The 16,781-nt window shown below is 56.3% G+C and overlaps 2 protein-coding genes across 6 annotated transcripts; both read right to left on the reverse strand.

Moving 5' to 3' along the window:
* Positions 1-52: 52 nt before the first annotated feature.
* Positions 53-5,096, reverse strand: LOC139085517 (kallikrein-1-like). Of its 2 annotated transcripts, XM_070633279.1 has the most exons (5): positions 4,943-5,096; positions 2,979-3,138; positions 1,239-1,525; positions 856-992; positions 53-256 (listed from the first exon to the last, which is right to left on the reverse strand). In XM_070633279.1, exons 1-5 carry the CDS (start codon positions 4,986-4,988, stop codon positions 101-103), a joined length of 786 nt encoding a protein of 261 aa, XP_070489380.1. In that variant the 5' UTR covers positions 4,989-5,096; the 3' UTR covers positions 53-100. The 2 variants fall into 2 exon arrangements, with proteins under 2 accessions (XP_070489380.1, XP_070489379.1); XM_070633278.1 differs by lacking the exons at positions 2,979-3,138; positions 4,943-5,096 and adding an exon at positions 2,023-2,156.
* A 1,011-nt stretch (positions 5,097-6,107) lies between these two features.
* KLK15 (kallikrein related peptidase 15) lies at positions 6,108-12,731 on the reverse strand. 4 transcript variants are annotated; one of them, XM_008510916.2, is made up of 6 exons: positions 12,632-12,731; positions 11,310-11,383; positions 8,319-8,475; positions 7,737-8,020; positions 7,478-7,614; positions 6,108-6,848 (listed from the first exon to the last, which is right to left on the reverse strand). In XM_008510916.2, the coding sequence occupies exons 2-6, from the start codon at positions 11,350-11,352 to the stop codon at positions 6,696-6,698; spliced, it is 774 nt and encodes a 257-aa protein (XP_008509138.1). In that variant the 5' UTR covers positions 11,353-11,383; positions 12,632-12,731; the 3' UTR covers positions 6,108-6,695. The 4 variants fall into 4 exon arrangements, with proteins under 4 accessions (XP_008509138.1, XP_008509139.1, XP_070489382.1 ...); XM_008510917.2 differs by having other exon boundaries at positions 7,520-7,614; positions 12,632-12,719; XM_070633281.1 differs by lacking the exon at positions 12,632-12,731 and adding an exon at positions 12,204-12,354.
* Between the last annotated feature and the right edge of the window lie 4,050 nt (positions 12,732-16,781).

Raw genomic sequence — 16,781 nt, forward strand, 5'->3', positions numbered from 1 at the left:
GGTCCCGAGCTTCCAAGTGCCCGGCGTCTGGAAGCCCAGATGATACCAGGACTTGATGCGAATTCGGTTTTACTGGGGGTAGGGGACAGGGTGGGGGCATTCAGGGATTGGCTGCTATGGTGTCCTGGATCCACTGCACATGGGGTATCAGTTTGGTGTAGACGGCGGGCTTATTGGGCCTGCCACACGGGATGTGGCCCCAGGACGTGACTCCTTGAAACACACCATCGCAGATCAGCGGGCCCCCTGAGTCACCCTACAGCACAAGGGGGAGAGAGAGAGGTCCGTGAAGCCCCGGGTTCTGCCTGCGGGGCCCCAGCTCTCAGACCTGGGCTCACCGATCACACCCAGCGACCCCCCAGCTATGGGGAAAGAGACAGTTATCCCCAGAGTCCACTCCCAGAGAAGGGAAGCCAGATTCCAGCAGAGAGGACAGTGCCTCGAGTCCTGGCCCATGGGGATGGGTCTTCAGGGTCCAGGTTCTGCACATGGGGCAGGGTCCAGCAGGACAGTACCTGCAGACAGGTCAGCGCAGAGGAGGAGCAGGATACGTGTATGGGACCCGTCCACCCTTGGGGTCATCTCAGATGTCACCTCTGCCAAGAAACTTTCTCGGACTGGACAATAAATATGTGTCAGAGGGAGGAAGGGGTGAACTATGATGTGGAAGGAGATACAGGGATGTCTGGATGGGGGTTTGGGAAAGCGAGGGGGCACGGGGAGGGAGCTGAGGCACGGGGGCGGGGCTACAACTGGGAAAAGTGGGACAGATGCCTACTTTGCTCTCACACCCAGTCCGGAATCTGAGTCCCCTCCCCGAAGACTTCGAAGCCCTGGGGGCACAGGCTCACTTACCACGCATGTGTCCTTGCCGCCCTCCAAGTGCCCAGCACACAGCATGTACTCTGTCACGTTCTGAGAGTGGGCGTTGTCACACACATCGTTGGACAGGAGTGTGAGGTCCACACACCGGAGTTCATCCGGGTATGTGACTATGGGCCAGGGAGATAAAGACACGCAGGTGTCCTCAGCCCTCCTCCCTCAGACCCGGGAGTCCTGGCCCCCAGCCCCTCCTCCCTTAGACCCAGGGGTCCTGGCCCCCAGCCCCTCCTCCCTCAGACCCAGGACTCCAGGCCCCCAGCCCCTCCTCCCTCAGGCTAGGAGTCCGGGCCACCAGCCCCTCCTCCCTTACCCCCGGGGGTCTGGGCTCCAGGCTGCAGGTCTGGCCCCCGACATACACTTATCTGGTTCGATGCTGCCCCAGCCGGAGGCATAGCAGGTGCTCCCCAGTACAGGTTCCTGGGTGGGCAGGGCCAGGACCTGCACGGCGACTGTTATCTGGGCGGGCTGCGCCAGCTGGAGCAGCATGAGGTCGTGGCTGTAGTCCTCTCCTGGGAGGCGGTTGTTGTTCTCCAGGAGGCTCAGATTGAAGTCAGGGTGTGGGAAGCTTTTAGCGACGAGGAAGAACTGGGCTGTGTCTTCATCCTCAAACAGATTGTGGCGCCCCAGCCAGATCTGGTAATAGCTGGGGAGAGAGGGGGATGGAGGGAATGAGGAGAGGGGAGGCGGGAGGGGGGTGGGGCAGGGGAGCCTGGGGGAGGGTCCAAAACGGAAAAGAAGAACAAGGAGAAAACATGAGAGAGGGCGAGAGAGAGAGAGAAGGAAAGATTAGAGTCATGGAGAAATAGAGACAGTGAGGAAAAAAAGAATGTGACAGCGTGAAAGGCAGATCCAGGGACAAAGAGAAACGGAGTGAAAAAAAAGAGCTTAAAAAATATAGGGCATGAGGAAGGCAGGGGAACAGTGAGCTAGAGAGAGCACGGACGGGGAGGAGACAAGACAGTGAGACTCGTCACAGCAGGAGTGAAAAGGCGGAGAGGCAGGAGAAGGAGAAATGGAGTGAGTAGGCACGGAGGAAGTCAAGAGTGATTGAGAAACAGGACAGAGGGAGGGGAGACAGAGTGAGAGAGAAGGGGGGCGGGAGGTGGGGCAGGGGAGGAGGGGAGGCCTGAGGCGGCTCACCGGCAGCTGGGGCTGTGGCGCTGCTTCCCCAGCAGCTGGGTGGCCTGGCCCCCACCAAGGCCAGCGTCCCCTCCCTCCCCAGCACCTTCTCCCTTTCTCCTTCTTCCTCCTTCCTCCATTGCCCCCACCCAGTACCAGCTGAAACCAGCCCTTCCCTGTGTCCCACTGAATGAACGACGCCCTGGAGGGAGGGGCTGGGCAGCGTGAGAAGTCCCCCCCCCATACATGTTGAGGATGATCCCTTCCTCTTCTCTGGGGGTCCCCTGCAGTCCCATCCTGGGGGACAGTGTGCTCAGCAGTGATGGGGGAGAGGGAGTGAGGCAGAGACACAGAGAGAGACCTACAGAGACAGGGATGGCAGCTGAGAGACCCAGAGATGGACAGAGACAGGGAGAGACACAGAGACATGGAGACAGAAGACAGAGGAAGATAGAGACAAATCAAAGTCACACAGAGAGACACACAACAGAGCCAGGTATGGGAGAGACACAGGAAGACAGAGAGCCGGTTGCATGGGGAGACACAGAGAGACCAGGCAGCCATGGCAGGGCTTCCCTGGGGTCGTCCAGTCCCAGCCCCGCCTCTCTCCCTGGGCCCTGGACCAGTGCCATCCTTCTCTCCCTCAGCCCCCAGCCTCCCTGAGGTTATCCCAGGAGAACGGCCCTGGCTGACCATTCCTGTGGGAGCACAGACACCACCCTCCCCAGACCCCCTGATCCTACTTACTTGTTCTTTTCTTTTTCTTTCTTTCTTTCTTTTTTTTTTTTTTAGGAAGATTGGCCCTGAGCTAACATCTGTGCCCATCTTCCTCTGTTTTATATGTGGGACACCTGCCACAGCAGGACTTCACAAGCAGTGCATAGGTCCACACCCGGGATCCAAACCCGTGAACCCCAGGCTGCTGAAGCAGAACGCGCAAACTTAACTGCTTCACCACTGGGCTGGCCCCTACTCACTCGTTCTTGCAGTGAGCGGCTGTGAGCACCCACTGGGGGTCCACCAGGACGCCCCCACACTGGAAGCTGCTGTAATGGTACACAGCCGCCTGCCAGGGTTTGGAATGGTTCTTACACTCCCAGCCTCCTATGATCCGAGACTGGATGGGGGGCGCGGCACCTGTGAAAGGGGGGCTGGGTCAGGGGTGGGGGCGAAGGCTGACAGGAGAGGCCAGGGGACTGGGCTAGGAAAGGGAGCTGTGCTGTGGGGTTGGGGGGACATGTGGGCAGAGGACCAGGCTGGGGGTCTGGGGACATGGGCAAGGGGTGTTGGGAAGGACCCGGAATTCTGGAGCCGTCCTTGGGATGGGGGGTGGGTGGCTGGTCCTGGGTGGGGAGAGTTGATGCTGAGAGCGGAGCTGACCCCAGGGATCAGGATAGGAGATGACAAGACAGCACTGGGGCAGGCATCGAGGGTGGGGGTCGGGTGGCTTGGGGTCTCGGACAAGGGGCAGGAAGCTGTGCGTTCAGAGGGGAAACAGAAACCAGGAATAAAGGCCCCAAGGGAGAGGTTCAGAGCTGGGGGAGGATTCGGAGGGTTGGGGGCTACCAGGTGAGGAAATGGTGAGGTCCCGGATGGAGTTTTGGGGTTCTGGAAAGGATACAGATTTGGGGAATCAGGTGTGAGAGGCCAAGGAGAACATCTGGGCTGGGGAATTTGGGGGTCCCCGGATTTGGGACTGGAAGGGGCCAACTGGGCTCCGAGAGTTGGTAGAAGTTGGGGTTGCAGGTCAAGAGCGAATGAAAGGGTTAGGCTGGGAGAGGGATCCTGTGAGGGTTTGGGGTCCTGCAAACCAGGGATGGCATTGTGAGGGCTCTGGGAGCAGGTTTGGGGTCAAAAGTGGGTTGGGCTCAGGAGGACAGAGAGCCGGATGATAGTCATTCTGGACCAGGTGGTTCCATGGGGATGGGGTTCATGGTCTGAGGGTGCTGGCAGGATGTGGGGTTCTCTTGGGAGCGGTGCCAGGACACGAATGGCAAAGGAGGCATATTGGGCCAAGCAGCTGTGGGAACACGGGGAGGACCCCTTCATGTGGGGCTTTAGAATCACATGTTGGGGCACTTGGGGGAGGCAGGGCAGGACAGCTGGGCTGGAAGGTGTTTGGGATCCTGGGGATGGGATCCCAGAAAACCAGAGCTGTACAGGAGGATCTCGGCTGGAGAAGGGCTGGAGTTTGAGAAAGGATGGAAATTCTACAAAGAAAGGAGCATGTGGTTGGGGGTTCTGGCTGTTTTTCGTGGGGGAGAAAGCTGGGGGTACTGGATGTGAGCTCTGGGGCAAAGAGTCAGGAAAGGAAGAGACATTCACACAGCCCCCAACCAGGATGGGGGGCCCACCAGATGTCATGGACCAGAAAGTCTGTTTGGGAAGAAGTGTAGCTGTCTGGTGGTATTTGGGGGTCCTGGGAGGATTGGGGGAGACCAGAGGCCACAATCTGGGGGACCTAATTGAGAGCTAACAGCTGGAAGGGAAGTCACCAGGGTGTGGTAGGATATGGGGACTCAGGAACCAGACCATTGGGTCATAAAGAACCAGAGGGTAGGAGCAGGTGGTCAGGGTCCCAGGGTCTGGTGGGCTTGGCAGGGTGGGGGGTGGGGGCGTCCTTGGAAGAGCTGGAGTCGCCCAGAGACAGAGATGGCCCAGGACCTGCCCCTTTGGTAAAGGGACTGGGGGCAGGGTCTGAGTGGGGAGGAGGAGAAAATTCTGGGAGATCCTGGGAAGACCTAGTGGAGGAGTGAGGCCTGTGAGGAGGGGCTGGGGTAGGATGTTAGGGTAGGGCTGGGAGAGAAGAAAGAGCCTGCTACCCTGATCTGGGGCACAGTCTAGGGTGAAGGGTGACAGGGGAAGGACCTATGGGGGGGAGGGAGAGGGCAGAGTGAGAGTCGGGGCCCGCTCCCCCGCCCACATCTTCCCCACTTCTCACCGGTCCCCACCAGGGACAGGGCAAGGCACAGAACTGGGAGCCACATGGTGACAAAGGCGTCCAGGGGCAGCCAGGCGGTGAGCTCGGAGCTGGGGAGCTTCTCGGAGGAGCGTTTTAAAGCCTTCGTCCCCCCGGGCCCCGCCTCTGCCCTGCTGGCAACCCAGACGCCCCGCCAAGGCTCTGCCCCTGCCACCTGGGAGCCGGACACCTCCTCCCACCCCAGGAGGAAGGGAGCGCGAGCACCTGTCGAGCTGCAGGCCCTCAATCATGCTAGAAGCAGTCCTGGGGCCTGAGGCCAGACGGGGCAGGGCCTGGAGCTCCTGGGGCCTTGCTCTTGGGGACAGAGCCAGTGAGGGGAGGGGAGAGTGAGAGGGAGCAGAGACTGCTCCCTAATCCCTAATCCAGACCCCATACACCTGAACCCCAAGTAAGGCCATGCACCCCAAGACCTGTGCACCCTCAAATACCAACAGTGGGGCTCATTCTCTCCTCCCCGCACCACTTAGAGCCAAGATGTCAGCTTCCCAGCTTCCAGCTCCCCCTGAAATAGCTTTCTGATTCTTGTACTCCCAGACTCGGATCTAGGTCCCCCAAATTCCTGCTCCTCTCATGATAAAAGCTTAGGGTACCCATCACCACCATCCTAGCATCCTGGATCCAGAACGTGGAATTTCAATGGTTTCCCTGGATAAGTTCCCTAGATTTCAAAATCAATCTTCCCGCCAAACAATGTTGGGTTCCCATTACCATCCCCCACTCCTTATTCTCCAAATCCGGATGCTCAAGGTTACGTCATCCAAAGTCCCAGGAGTCCCAAACGATCTCCCCTCCAAGGTCAAGAGCGTCCTCTCCTCAAATTCCAATCCACCCCCACAACAATAAATTATTTAGGTCTGAGGAGCCAAGTTCACGTACTTCAACACTGAGTGACCTTGAAAGTCATGTATTTGGGATCTCTGAAGAGAATCAGGAACTGGATTCCTGCAGCCTCAATGGTAAACCCATGGGCTTGCGACAAGTTCCCTTGGCTCTTCAGTAAGATCCAAGCAGGTTACAGGGTCCCAGCCTCCGCGGTAGGTCAGGAACCTGCCTAAGCAAAGGAGAGTATTTGCCTTTTTGCTATGGCTACCAGGAAGCCCAGAACTAAGTCTTGAAGAAAATGAAGTCATTCTTGATAATTTATTGTGTGGTGGGTCCTTTCACCAGAGTCCACAGATATATAGTGTTTTCCCAGTGCCAGGCATTATTTGAATCACTTCATATGAATTTCCTCATTCAATCCTTACAACCCTATGAGGTAAGCAATACGATCCCCGTTTTACAGATGAGGAAACTGAGGCTGAGTGGGGTTGGGTCTTTTGCTGAAGATCACACAGCTGATCCTACGTGCTGAATGAACAGAGTCCTCCTTCAAGCCTCTTCTCTTCACCTAGGGATTAGGGCGGTAGGTGAAAAGGAACAGTGTTCGGTGGCTCTGAGGTCCCCACCCAGCCTCTGTCCCCCATTTCCCTTCACCCTCAGAAGAAAGTCACAGAAAAATTTGCATCAGCACTCTCTGTTATGTTGGTGTTAAACAGGTGGCCTTGAGCGCCAGCTCTGGCCTGAGACGGGACAAGTCCTTGGCTAGCATCTGGGCCTTGGACAAATGGGGTCTTGGGGAATGGCTTAATTCTGTCCCAGGTCAGGACGGGTCTGCTGGCCAGCCGTGGGAGCTTCTGCTCAGTCAGGGACACCGGCGGTTAGGCCAGAACAGTCAGTTGCTCTCCATGGTTTCCCTGATCCACTCCAAGTAGCGGCAGACTTTGGTATAGACACCAGGCTTGGTGGTAGTGTCGCAGGGAACGTCACCCCAGGACACAATGCCCTGCAGGACGCCCCCACAGACCAGGGGTCCCCCGGAGTCACCCTGTGAGAAGAAGAGGAAGCTTGAGTGGGAACCTTCTGGATCCAGTGCCCTCATCCCCATCCTAATCATCATGCACAATCTCAGTCAAAATCCAGTCCAACGCCACCAACTCAACTCAGTGTAACCCAAACCAACTCAACCGGAACCCAACTCAACTCAACGCGACTCAGCCAACCCACGTCCAACCCCACCCCATGCCACTCTAACTCAACCCCACATCTTCCCCATTTGAAATTGAACCAGAGCCACGCCCATCTTCACTTCCAATACAACCCACCCCAGTCGTCACGTGTTTGGCATCCCAAACAAAATTTACTCCCATCCCCAATTCAACCCTGACACATTTCCCACCTCACATCAAACCAAACCCGTTCCCCTTCTCCACACCAGCCCGCGCCATCCCAAACCAAGCAACACTCCACACCACGCACACAACCCACCCCTATCACCGTCTCTAACCCCAACTCCAATCTCACGCCCATTCTAACTGCTCTGCTTTCTCCATCCCCAAACCTACCCGTCGGATCTTCTCCGGCCCCAAGCAGGCAAAACGCGACCCCATCCCAACTCCAGCACCTGTTCCCCTCCCCGCTCCGTCTCCCCTCCGGGCATGGCCCCCGGGCTCTGACCTCACAGGAGTTCGTGCCTCCGCCCTCCACGCCCGCACACACCATGGTGTCCATCAAGCACCCCGGGTAGGCCTTGTTGCAAGATGCGGCCGAGATGACGCTGATGTTGGCACAATGCAACGTATCCGGGAGACTCACTGGGGAGGACAGTGGGCTTGGAGCGAACCCGTACATTTTCAGGCCCTTGTCCCCTCCGCCCAAGACGCCTCGGGAACATGGTCCTTAGGGGCCCAGCATCCAGCTCCATCCTTTCACGCACCTTGGGGCACCGAGCTCCCCGTGGTCCTAGGCCCGCCGCCAGACACCAGGCCCCACCCGGACACCAGGCAGGCGTCGCCGGGCTGAGGGCAGCGCGTGGGCAGCGCCACCGGTCGCACTTGCTCGGAGATGAGCGCGGGCCGGATTAGTCGCAGCAACATTACGTCATGGATATGGCCGCGCGCTTCGTAGCCCGGATGTACGATGACGCGAGAAACAGCCCGCAGTTGCTCGGGGCCATCGCGCTTGCGCAGATTGTGCTCGCCCAGACGCACTCTCATGGAGCTGTGCGGGCGAGTGTTTTAGCCGCAAGTGGAGTGAGGAGTAGACAGGAAAAATCAGAGAGCGGGCAACCTGGGGTCCCCTGACCCTTTAGGAATCTGGATATCCGTTCCCCTCTCCCCAAGGCCCTGAAGCCAATAGTTCCAGCCTCTGCTCTTCAGGGACCAAGGTGTCCAGAGTCGTGCACACACCTGGAACTCACTCCCTGGCTCCAGCTCTTTCTTCCTCAGAATCCAAGATCCTCAGCTCCCTAGACCCTTCCCGCCATGCCCCCTCAGGACCCTGAGCCCTGCCTTCATACCGGGTTTGGCAGTGGGCTGCAGACAGCACCCAGCGCGGGGAGATGAGGGAAGCACCACAGTTAAAACGTCCACGATGGAAGAGGGCCGCTTGCCACGGCTGGGAGTGGGGTGCACACTCCTCATCTTCCAGCATCTTGTCACTGTCGTCCTGTGAGGCTGGGAGAGGGGGGAGAGGAGGATCCCTGAGGACAAAGTACTTTTCCTCGCACCCTGCCCTCATTACATATTTTTTCACCCATGTCTTCCCCCAGTTTCTTAAGATGTCCCTGCTGTTGATTTTTAAGCACTGCTTTCTTTTAGCTTTTACAGCTGCTGCTTGTTTTCTTTAGAACTGTCCCCCTGCCCTCGGCCCCACTCCCATTTGCTGCAGGACTCTGGGAGAGAGAGGAGGGGAGAGGACCAGAGGACAAGAAGTCCTCTGTGATTGGGAGTGGAGGCAGGGACAATGGATACAGGTCCAGACAGATGGCCCCTTCAAACAAGTCACTCAAGGTTACTGAGCTGTCACAGACATCAAATGGATGTGGCCATTCCATAGGTATGACACACAGTCTTGGCTCCAGAGTCTGGACAGCTCAGCCAAAAGCAGTGTGTCATACAAGGACACAGATGTGGCCGCACAAGGTCATGGGGAAACAGACAGCCACAACCAGTCTTGCAAACTCAGGAACTGCTATGGACAGTGTTTTACACAGAAACTCACTTGCGTGTTCATGGGTTGCAGCTTCAAGAATCATAGCACAGACGTGCATATGGGGGTATGAACATGGAGAGTTAAGACGTGGGCGTGCACACACACAGACACGTTCACAGATGCAGATTTGGGCATGGAAGCTCAGACCTAAATTTATAGTGTGGGTCTGCATATACCAGGTCACAGACGCATACACTTGTACATGGGGTCTGCACACACAAGGTGGGGTCCTTAATAAAGGTACATGGGGAGAGACACCGATATGCACTCAGGCCCCCTAAGACTTGTTCACAGACATCAGTCTATAATATCTTGGTTAAAAACCTGGAGTGATAAAGTCCCCTGGGCCCAAACATATTATCCGTGAGACTTTGAGCAAACTATTTGACCTCTCTGTGCTTCTGTTTCCTCATCTGTAAAATGGGGTTGTTGTAAGAATTGAATAGGAGTCTGTGTGTGTGTGTGTGTGTGTGTGTGTGTTTCTGGCACATTGTAGCTGCCTAATAAATCTTAGTTATTTTAAACAAAGGAGAATAGACTTGGTTATGCAGACATGCACAGCATATGTGGATGTTCAGGTTGTGGACTCAGATATGGCCAAGTTAGCCAGACACGTGTGCAGACCCAGATGAAGATAACCAAGGTCAAAACTGTAATTCATCCCCAAGCCTCTTTGTGGAGATTCAAAGGTATAACCACCGACACAGAGGCCAACACTGGATGTGGAGCCACTAGATCAGACCCCACAGCGACACCTGGACCCACGGCTGGGCAGTCAAGGTCAAAGACACATAGCTAGAGACACAGGCAGCCAGGACGGGACGTATTTATCCATCTCTAGATCAGCCGCCAAATCAGTCACTTGATGTCCAAGGTCACTCATCCGGTTTCGTGTCTGGGGACCTGGTTCGTACAGGTGTGCAAAATGTGGACACACAGGGCCTTGCACACCCACCACACACACACACTGACAGAATAGCACCATGCACAAGGACATAAACAGGGATGTTTCAAGGTCACAGGACTATGACTCCCTACACTGGGCAATGTAGATATGTCCCCTCAAGGTCACAGCCAGGTACACAGACACCCACACTGGGGCAGGATTTGCACAGCTGGACCAAATGCCCACACTCTGCCCACAAGAGTCAGGAACTGGGCCAGGGGCCCCCGCAAGGCAGGGGGAAGGCGGATGTGGTGGACAAGGGGCTTAACAAGAAAAGGGTGGGGTGTCCTGCGAGGGACAGAGGATGTGGGTTGAAGAGCTGGGCACCGAGGCCGCGCTTGGCCAGTCCAAGCCGGAGGAGGGCGGAGGCCCCAGCTGGGTGCAGCAGGCAGGCAGGAGGCAGGGAGGAGAGAGCACGGAGAGAGCCCGAGGGGAGGCTGGCGGCAGGCTGAGGGAGATCCGAGGGGCCCCCAGGGACGAGGGTCATGTGAGGGGGGGGTTAATGAAAGTCTACCTTCAACTTCTCCAGGGTACAGGCATCAAGTTACAATTAATTTGTCCACGGGTGGTGGCTGAATGGGGTCTGGAGTTTTCCTGCCACACGGGGTCACCTTGACCTAGTGGCTGCCCCTTTCTGAGCCACAGCCCCCTCCCCTGTCAATTGAGGCCAGTAGAGCCCACCCATAGAGGATTAGCTGAGCATCCTAGCACTGAGCACTGTGCCTGGTATATACTGAGCGCTCAGCAATGCTAACACATCCGTACAGGGCACTATGCCCAGCTAGGCACCTTCTAGTGCCTCACGCGTCTGTTGTCATCTCCATGGTACAGTTGGAAAACCTGAGTCACAGAGACGGTAAGTAACTAGAAAGTGGCAGAGGCAGGATTCAAACGCAGAATCTGTGTTCTTGGCCTCTCAACGCTTGTTTAATGCTTATTATGAGCTTTACCTACATTATGCTGTTGAAACCTCATCATCCTACTCACAGGTAGTGCTGTCTGTCCTTCAGAGAAGGCACTTGAGGCCCAGAGAGGGGAAGTAGTTTCCTCAAGGTCACACAGCAAGGAAGAGGCAGCCCCAGAACTTGAACTCAAGTCTGTGTCACCCCGGGCTGTGCTCCTTGTCATGGGAACTCCAGAGCAGCCCCAGGCCCCTGACAGCTGTTGGGGTGGGCTGAGGACTCAGGAAGGGCTGGTGGCTGAGGTGGGGGTGTGAGTGAGGGAGAGATCATCACATGGTCTCCGGGTCAGAGAGGGGCTGGCAGATTGCAGGGCCCAGATATTCTCAGGATGGGGGAGTTAGGGGACATCACGCTCCCATAGCCCCGGACCCAACCTGGCCAAGCTCACCTGCCGATGTCAGCAGGAAGTAGAAGGTAAGGAGAAGCCACATTGTGCAAGAGGGATCAGGGCTCTGCTGAAGTCTGAGGAGCGGAGAGAGCGAACCAGGGTGAGGCTGGACCCTCCTGCCCCCACCTGGTCCCCTCCAGACACAAACTCATCCCACCTGTTGCTTAAGAAACTTCCTTTCACCATCTTTGTTCTCCACCTCCAACCTGCTCTTCCTCTTGCGTTCCCCATCTCTGAAGGATCTGCCATTTCCCCAGGCACCAGAAGAGGCCCCAGCACCCTCCCACTTGCCTCCTGGATCTCTCTCGATCCCCAAAGCCTGGCTTAGGATACATTGTCTCCCCTGACCCTGTCCCAGTCTCTTGGGTAGCTTCCAATCTGTCCTTCCACTCATGTTCGCACCCCCTAGCCTGTCCCCCTGTATGGCCAGAGTTGGCCATATTCCCACTCACCGCCCTCATGGATCTCCAGCACCCCCAGTATAAGATTCCAGCCCCACTTTTGAGGACAGGAGTGGCTTTTCCCCTCCTAGCCCCTCTGGCCAGATCATAGCCAATTCTTCCATTTTCCTTCTTGCAATTTCATGCCTCTGTGCCTTTGCTCAGGTTGTTCTTTCTCCCAGGTAGGCCATTCCCTTCAGAATCCACTTCCTCTTTGAGGGCTTTTCTGAGCTCCCCCTCTCAGTGATGCCCACCTCCCCCACCAGACTGAGGACTCCCTGAGGGCAGGCTCAGCCTGACTGGACTCTGGATCCCCAGCATGGCCTGGTGCAGGGTCCCACCTTCAGCAAGCTTTGGGAATGAATTAAAGTCCTTCCTCCCTCCCCCTTCCAAATCCATATTTGCCCTCTGAGGTTCAGCCCCCCCCCCCACCTCTTCTGAGAGGCCCTGATACCTGAGCGGCATCTCTTCTGGGTCCCACAGCACAGATCCCCAGGAACACTCATGTCGGGGCTTTTCTATGTCCCCAGTACTGCCCAGCCTGGGGCCTGGCACACAGGACGCCTCAGGAAGGGTGTGCTGAGCTGACCGGAACCTCTGATAACTCCTGACCTTGTTCTTGGCTCTGGTACAACCGCTTTTGGGGATTCACGCCCTCCCCCACCCCCCGCGGGTCCTTCTTGCATCTCCAGGACATTTTCTTGGTTTGGGTTCAACTTGGGGCCTCAGTGAAGGACACACAGACCTACCCAGGTGCCCTTGACACTCAGCTCCCTCAGGGTGATCCATGTTTGTCCCTTAGGATCAGGGCATCGGTGTCTCCACTAGACCGGGGCAGACTTGTGCCTCCCAGCCCCACCACTCCTGTCTCAAAGATCTTACCCCCTTCCAGATCCTCCAGCAGCATCTGCGGCAGCTTGGATGCCAGAAAAAGGAGAGCAGGCACCTGAATGCCTGCCTTTATAAGCTCCCAGACCCACCCCGATCTGGGGTGGGGTTGGGTAGGATGAGGTGGGAGGTGACTGAGAGTTGGGTTTACAGGCAGGGACGCCTAGGTGGCTGGTGGGGCGGGGGGATGATGCCTATTGAGCATTTATTAGTCTCAAGCTTTTGTCTGAGTCTACAAGGTGGAATTCTCTGCCAGGGGCAGGGGCAGGAGGAGGAGACAGGAGGGAAAGAGCAGAAAATAGGAGGATATCAAAATATAAAGCCCGGAGTCTAGAGGCTGTAACCTGGAATTTGGGGTCTGGAGTGTTGAAATTGGATTCTAGAGTCATGCTTCTTGTGTCTGGAGGAGGATTCTGGATCTTGGATCCTGGACCTAGATCTGGATCCCTGATTCTGGATGCTCAATTCTGGATTCTAGACCTCAGATCTCTGATTCTGGATTCTGGACAGTGGATTCTGGATCTAGACCTCTCAATTCTGGATCTTGGATTCTGGACCTCCCAATTCTGGATTCTGGATCTGGATCTATGGTCCTGGATTCTGGATCAAGATCTCTGGTTCTGGATCTTCAATTCTGAACCTCCAATTCTGGATTCTCAATTTGGGGGTCTAGATTTGAGCATTCATGGCCTGAAGTCTAGAATGTGGATTTTGGAGTCTGAGTTCTGGAGTTTGGGTTTGGAATCTGGATCCTGGAATGTGGCTTTTGAATGACAAGTCTCAGGCTTGGATTCTAGATCCTGGGCCTTCACATTTAGAGTCTAGACTAGGAGTCTGAAGTCTAGTGTTTGGAATCTAGGACTTGAGATTGGAAACCTTCACACCTGCTGTGTGAAGCCTGGGGCCTGGAGTATGAATGGCAGATTTTGGATTCTGAATTTTGAGACTTGGATTCTAGAGTCTGGGTCTTGATTCTGAGGTTTCATGGGTTGACTTTGGATTGTGAAGTCTAGAGTTTCAAATCTCCATTGTGCATTTAAGAGGCTGGATGGGGAGACACGGGCCTTGCTTCCGTGATTCTGAGATTCTTAGAATCTTGACTCTAGAGCCTGAATTTAGAGACTGGGAGACTGGAGCCTTCATTCTGGATCCTGCAGTCTTGATTCTGGCTTCTGAGGCTTAAAATCTGGATTTTGCTTCTTGAGGCTGGATAGCATCACTAAGATGACCCAAGGCTCTGGGAATTTGAAGTTGTCTTCCAGTATCTTGGGTCCATGGAGGGCCCTGAACAATTGTCTAGAGTCTATCCTGACTCGTTTAACTAGTGAGGATACACAGAGAGCAGTAAGAATCAGCCTCAGAACACCCAGTGAAGGATGGGTTCTGTTGTCAGTATGGCCCCTCCCTGCATCTGGAAAGCCATCACCTTTATGGGAAGAGGCTGCATGATTAGGGCTGACTGTTCAGGAGATCAATGGCCAGTGCCTAGGGGTCCCTGGCCCTTGACTTCCCCACAGATAATATGGGGCAATGATGGTCTCTAAACTCCCAAATGTCTTTCAGACCAGAACCACAGGCCCTCTGTTATTCCAGAACCCTAGGGTTCCAGTCATTCTAGAACCATAGATCCTCAAAATCTCTAGAATACCAGGCCTTCTAGAATCTCTAGCCCTAAGACATTCTGGAAGTCTAGGTCCTCGGACGCTCTAGAACGCCAAGATTTACAAATAATCTAGAATCTCAGATCTCCAGGCATCCTAGAACCCTAGATCTTCGGATGTCCTGGAACCCCCAGACCTTCAGACATTCTGGATTCCCGGGCTGGGAGCTATTCTAGAACTCCTCTCTCCCTTCATCTCGCCGTAATTCTGTGTTCAAAGTCTGTGGGCGTTACAGAGGGCCGCAGCTTCAGCTGAGCCGTCCCTGTTTCCATGATCTCATTTATCCTCCTGCAGCCCTGTGAGGTGGTTATTATGGCTTCCTCCCTAGTACGGAGGGAACTGAGGCCCAGAGAGGGGCGTCACAGGCAAAGGTTGCAAAGAGGAACCCAGTGTCTTGACTCTGGGAACACCTGGTTGGCCCTTCGCCCCCACCCCTTGAGCCACCTCCCTCTTTTGGGGCTGGGCGGTGGCGAAGGGAAGATGGTGAGCCAGTGGGGTGGCTTCCCAGGTGCCAGGATAAGCATTTTCCATCGCAGTCGCACGTGCTCCTCCCACTAACGCCCAGAGGCAGGTACTGCCAGAGTCTCCGTGACACAGATGGGGACACTGAGGGAGTCCCCGGAGGCAGCGCAGCCCAGGCTCACACTCACACGCCCCGAGCGCTCGGGGGCTCCCCGGGAGGGCGCCCCGCCCCCACGCGCTGACGTCAGCGCCCCTCCTCCCGCTCACTCTGGCGAGTCAGACCTGAGCCGTCGACGTCCTCCCGGGCATCTCCTCAGATGTCCTTCACGTCCACCGAGGCCTCAGTCCCGCCTTCTGTCTTGTTCCTGCTCCTCCCCAGAGTCTTTCATCAACTCTCTCGAACTTAAGCCCCCACTAGGCAGCTCTCCTCCGTCTGACCCTGAGCTCCTGCCTGGGGCAGCCACCTGCTCCTGGGAGCCCCCCTCCCCAGTGTCCCCAGGCCCTTCTCACTCACTGTGTCCTAACTCATTTCTCCTTTTCCCCATACCCTCTGCTTCCCATGTTTCTCATCTCAGGGACAGCCTGGCTGTCCACCCAGCCATGTGGCCCGACTCCCAGGGCGCCCCCTCTTCCCCTCATCCCCTACCACCCAACAGTCCCCAGCCGCGCCCTCTTGCTTCTGCCTCTTTCTGCCCCGTTCCCTCCTCTCTGTCCCTTGGGCCTGCGGGCGCCCTCCTCTGCCCCTGGACCCTCACCCCAGCCTCTTCCTGTCCTCCCACCTTCCAGTCTAGGTGGCCTCAGAGGGTCTCTCTACACTCAGAGCTGACCCATCCCTCCTTTCCTCACTGCCCTTCTGTGATGACTCCCCATTGCCCCCCGGGCAAGGTCCCGGCCCTCAGCCTGGCATCTGAAGCCCTTTGGGACCCTCCTACTACCACAAGCCTCATCTTGAGCCCCCTCCCCCAGGCAGACAGTCACTGCGTCCTGCTCACCCTGGGAGGGGCACTGGGCTCCTGGTGCCCGAGCGAACCCCCATGTGGCATCTGCCCTCTTCTCCTTTCGTCTCACCACAGCCCCCATCCCTCATGGGGCCAGTCCAGGGTGCTGGCTCTGGAGTCAGACGGCCTGGGCCCCGACCCCTGCTCCCCGCTTGCTAATTTGGGAGATCCTGGTGTCTTCCCTTCTCTGTACTTCAATTTCTCATCCTTAAAATCGGATAATCAGAGGATCCTCTGATAAAGTTTTTTGAGGAGTAGCTAAGGGTTAGTGCGTGTAAGGAGCTAAGAACACGGAGTGAACCACGACTGTTAATCCCACCCCGTTTGACGGGTGAGCAGGCAGTGGGGGAGGGGCGGGCCCCAGTCATTCAAGGTCACCCGGGCTGCAGGAGCTGAGGGGGCAGCCAAGTCCTGTCGCCCCTTGGGCGTACAGCACCACCTCTCTGGTTATGAGGTGCTCGTCTGTGAAGGGGTCTTCGGGTGGGGTAGCTAGGGTTGGATGAGGTAATCCACATGGAGCAGGTGTGTAAATCGTAAAATTAGGCAGCCGCTTGAAAGACCGGTTAATGCAGGACGTGATTCAGACCACTGACTCTGGAGCCAGGCCTGGGTTCGAATCCTGCCTCCAACATATAATGCTGTGTGTCCTTGGACAAGCCACTTGGCCTCTCTGTGCCTCAATTTCCTCATCTGTAAATGGGAATGATAGTCGTTTCTGCCTTGTTGGGGAGTTTTGAGGTGTTAATGCCTGCAATCCGTGGCTGGCACGCATTCAGTGCTGAGTAATCCTGGGCCATTATTATCAGTTTCCCCTGGGAACAGAATCCTGGGGAGGGGTGGTCGTGGGGTCTGTCTCAGATGACATAGCCTGGCAGTGGCAGATCCGGGACTTTGAGAGGCAAGGTCTCTCCTTTTCTGAAACCCCCTTATCAAGACAGATGGAGAAACTGAGGCCCAGGGAGAGGAAACGGATGCGTGAGGCCCTAGTGTGAGTGTGACACCGAGCAGGGAGACGCCGGACGA

Source organism: Equus przewalskii, chromosome 9 (assembly GCF_037783145.1).
Source record: "Equus przewalskii isolate Varuska chromosome 9, EquPr2, whole genome shotgun sequence".
NCBI lineage: Eukaryota > Metazoa > Chordata > Mammalia > Perissodactyla > Equidae > Equus > Equus przewalskii.

Coding starts and splice junctions, on each gene's coding strand:
- LOC139085517 (XM_070633279.1), bottom strand. CDS start 4,988: ATGTGGCTCCCAGTTCTGTGCCTTGCCCTGTCCCTGGTGGGGACCG. Junction 3,139..4,942: donor CCTGTCCCTGGTGGGGACCG/GTGAGAAGTGGG, acceptor CCCCTTTCACAG/GTGCCGCGCCCCCCATCCAG. Junction 993..1,238: donor CAGCATCGAACCAGATAAGT/GTATGTCGGGGG, acceptor CCTGGCCCATAG/TCACATACCCGGATGAACTC.
- KLK15 (XM_070633281.1), bottom strand. Junction 8,476..11,309: donor CTTCCTGCTGACATCGGCAG/GTGAGCTTGGCC, acceptor CCCCTCTCCCAG/CCTCACAGGACGACAGTGAC. Junction 8,021..8,318: donor GCAGCCCACTGCCAAACCCG/GTATGAAGGCAG, acceptor TCGCCCGCACAG/CTCCATGAGAGTGCGTCTGG.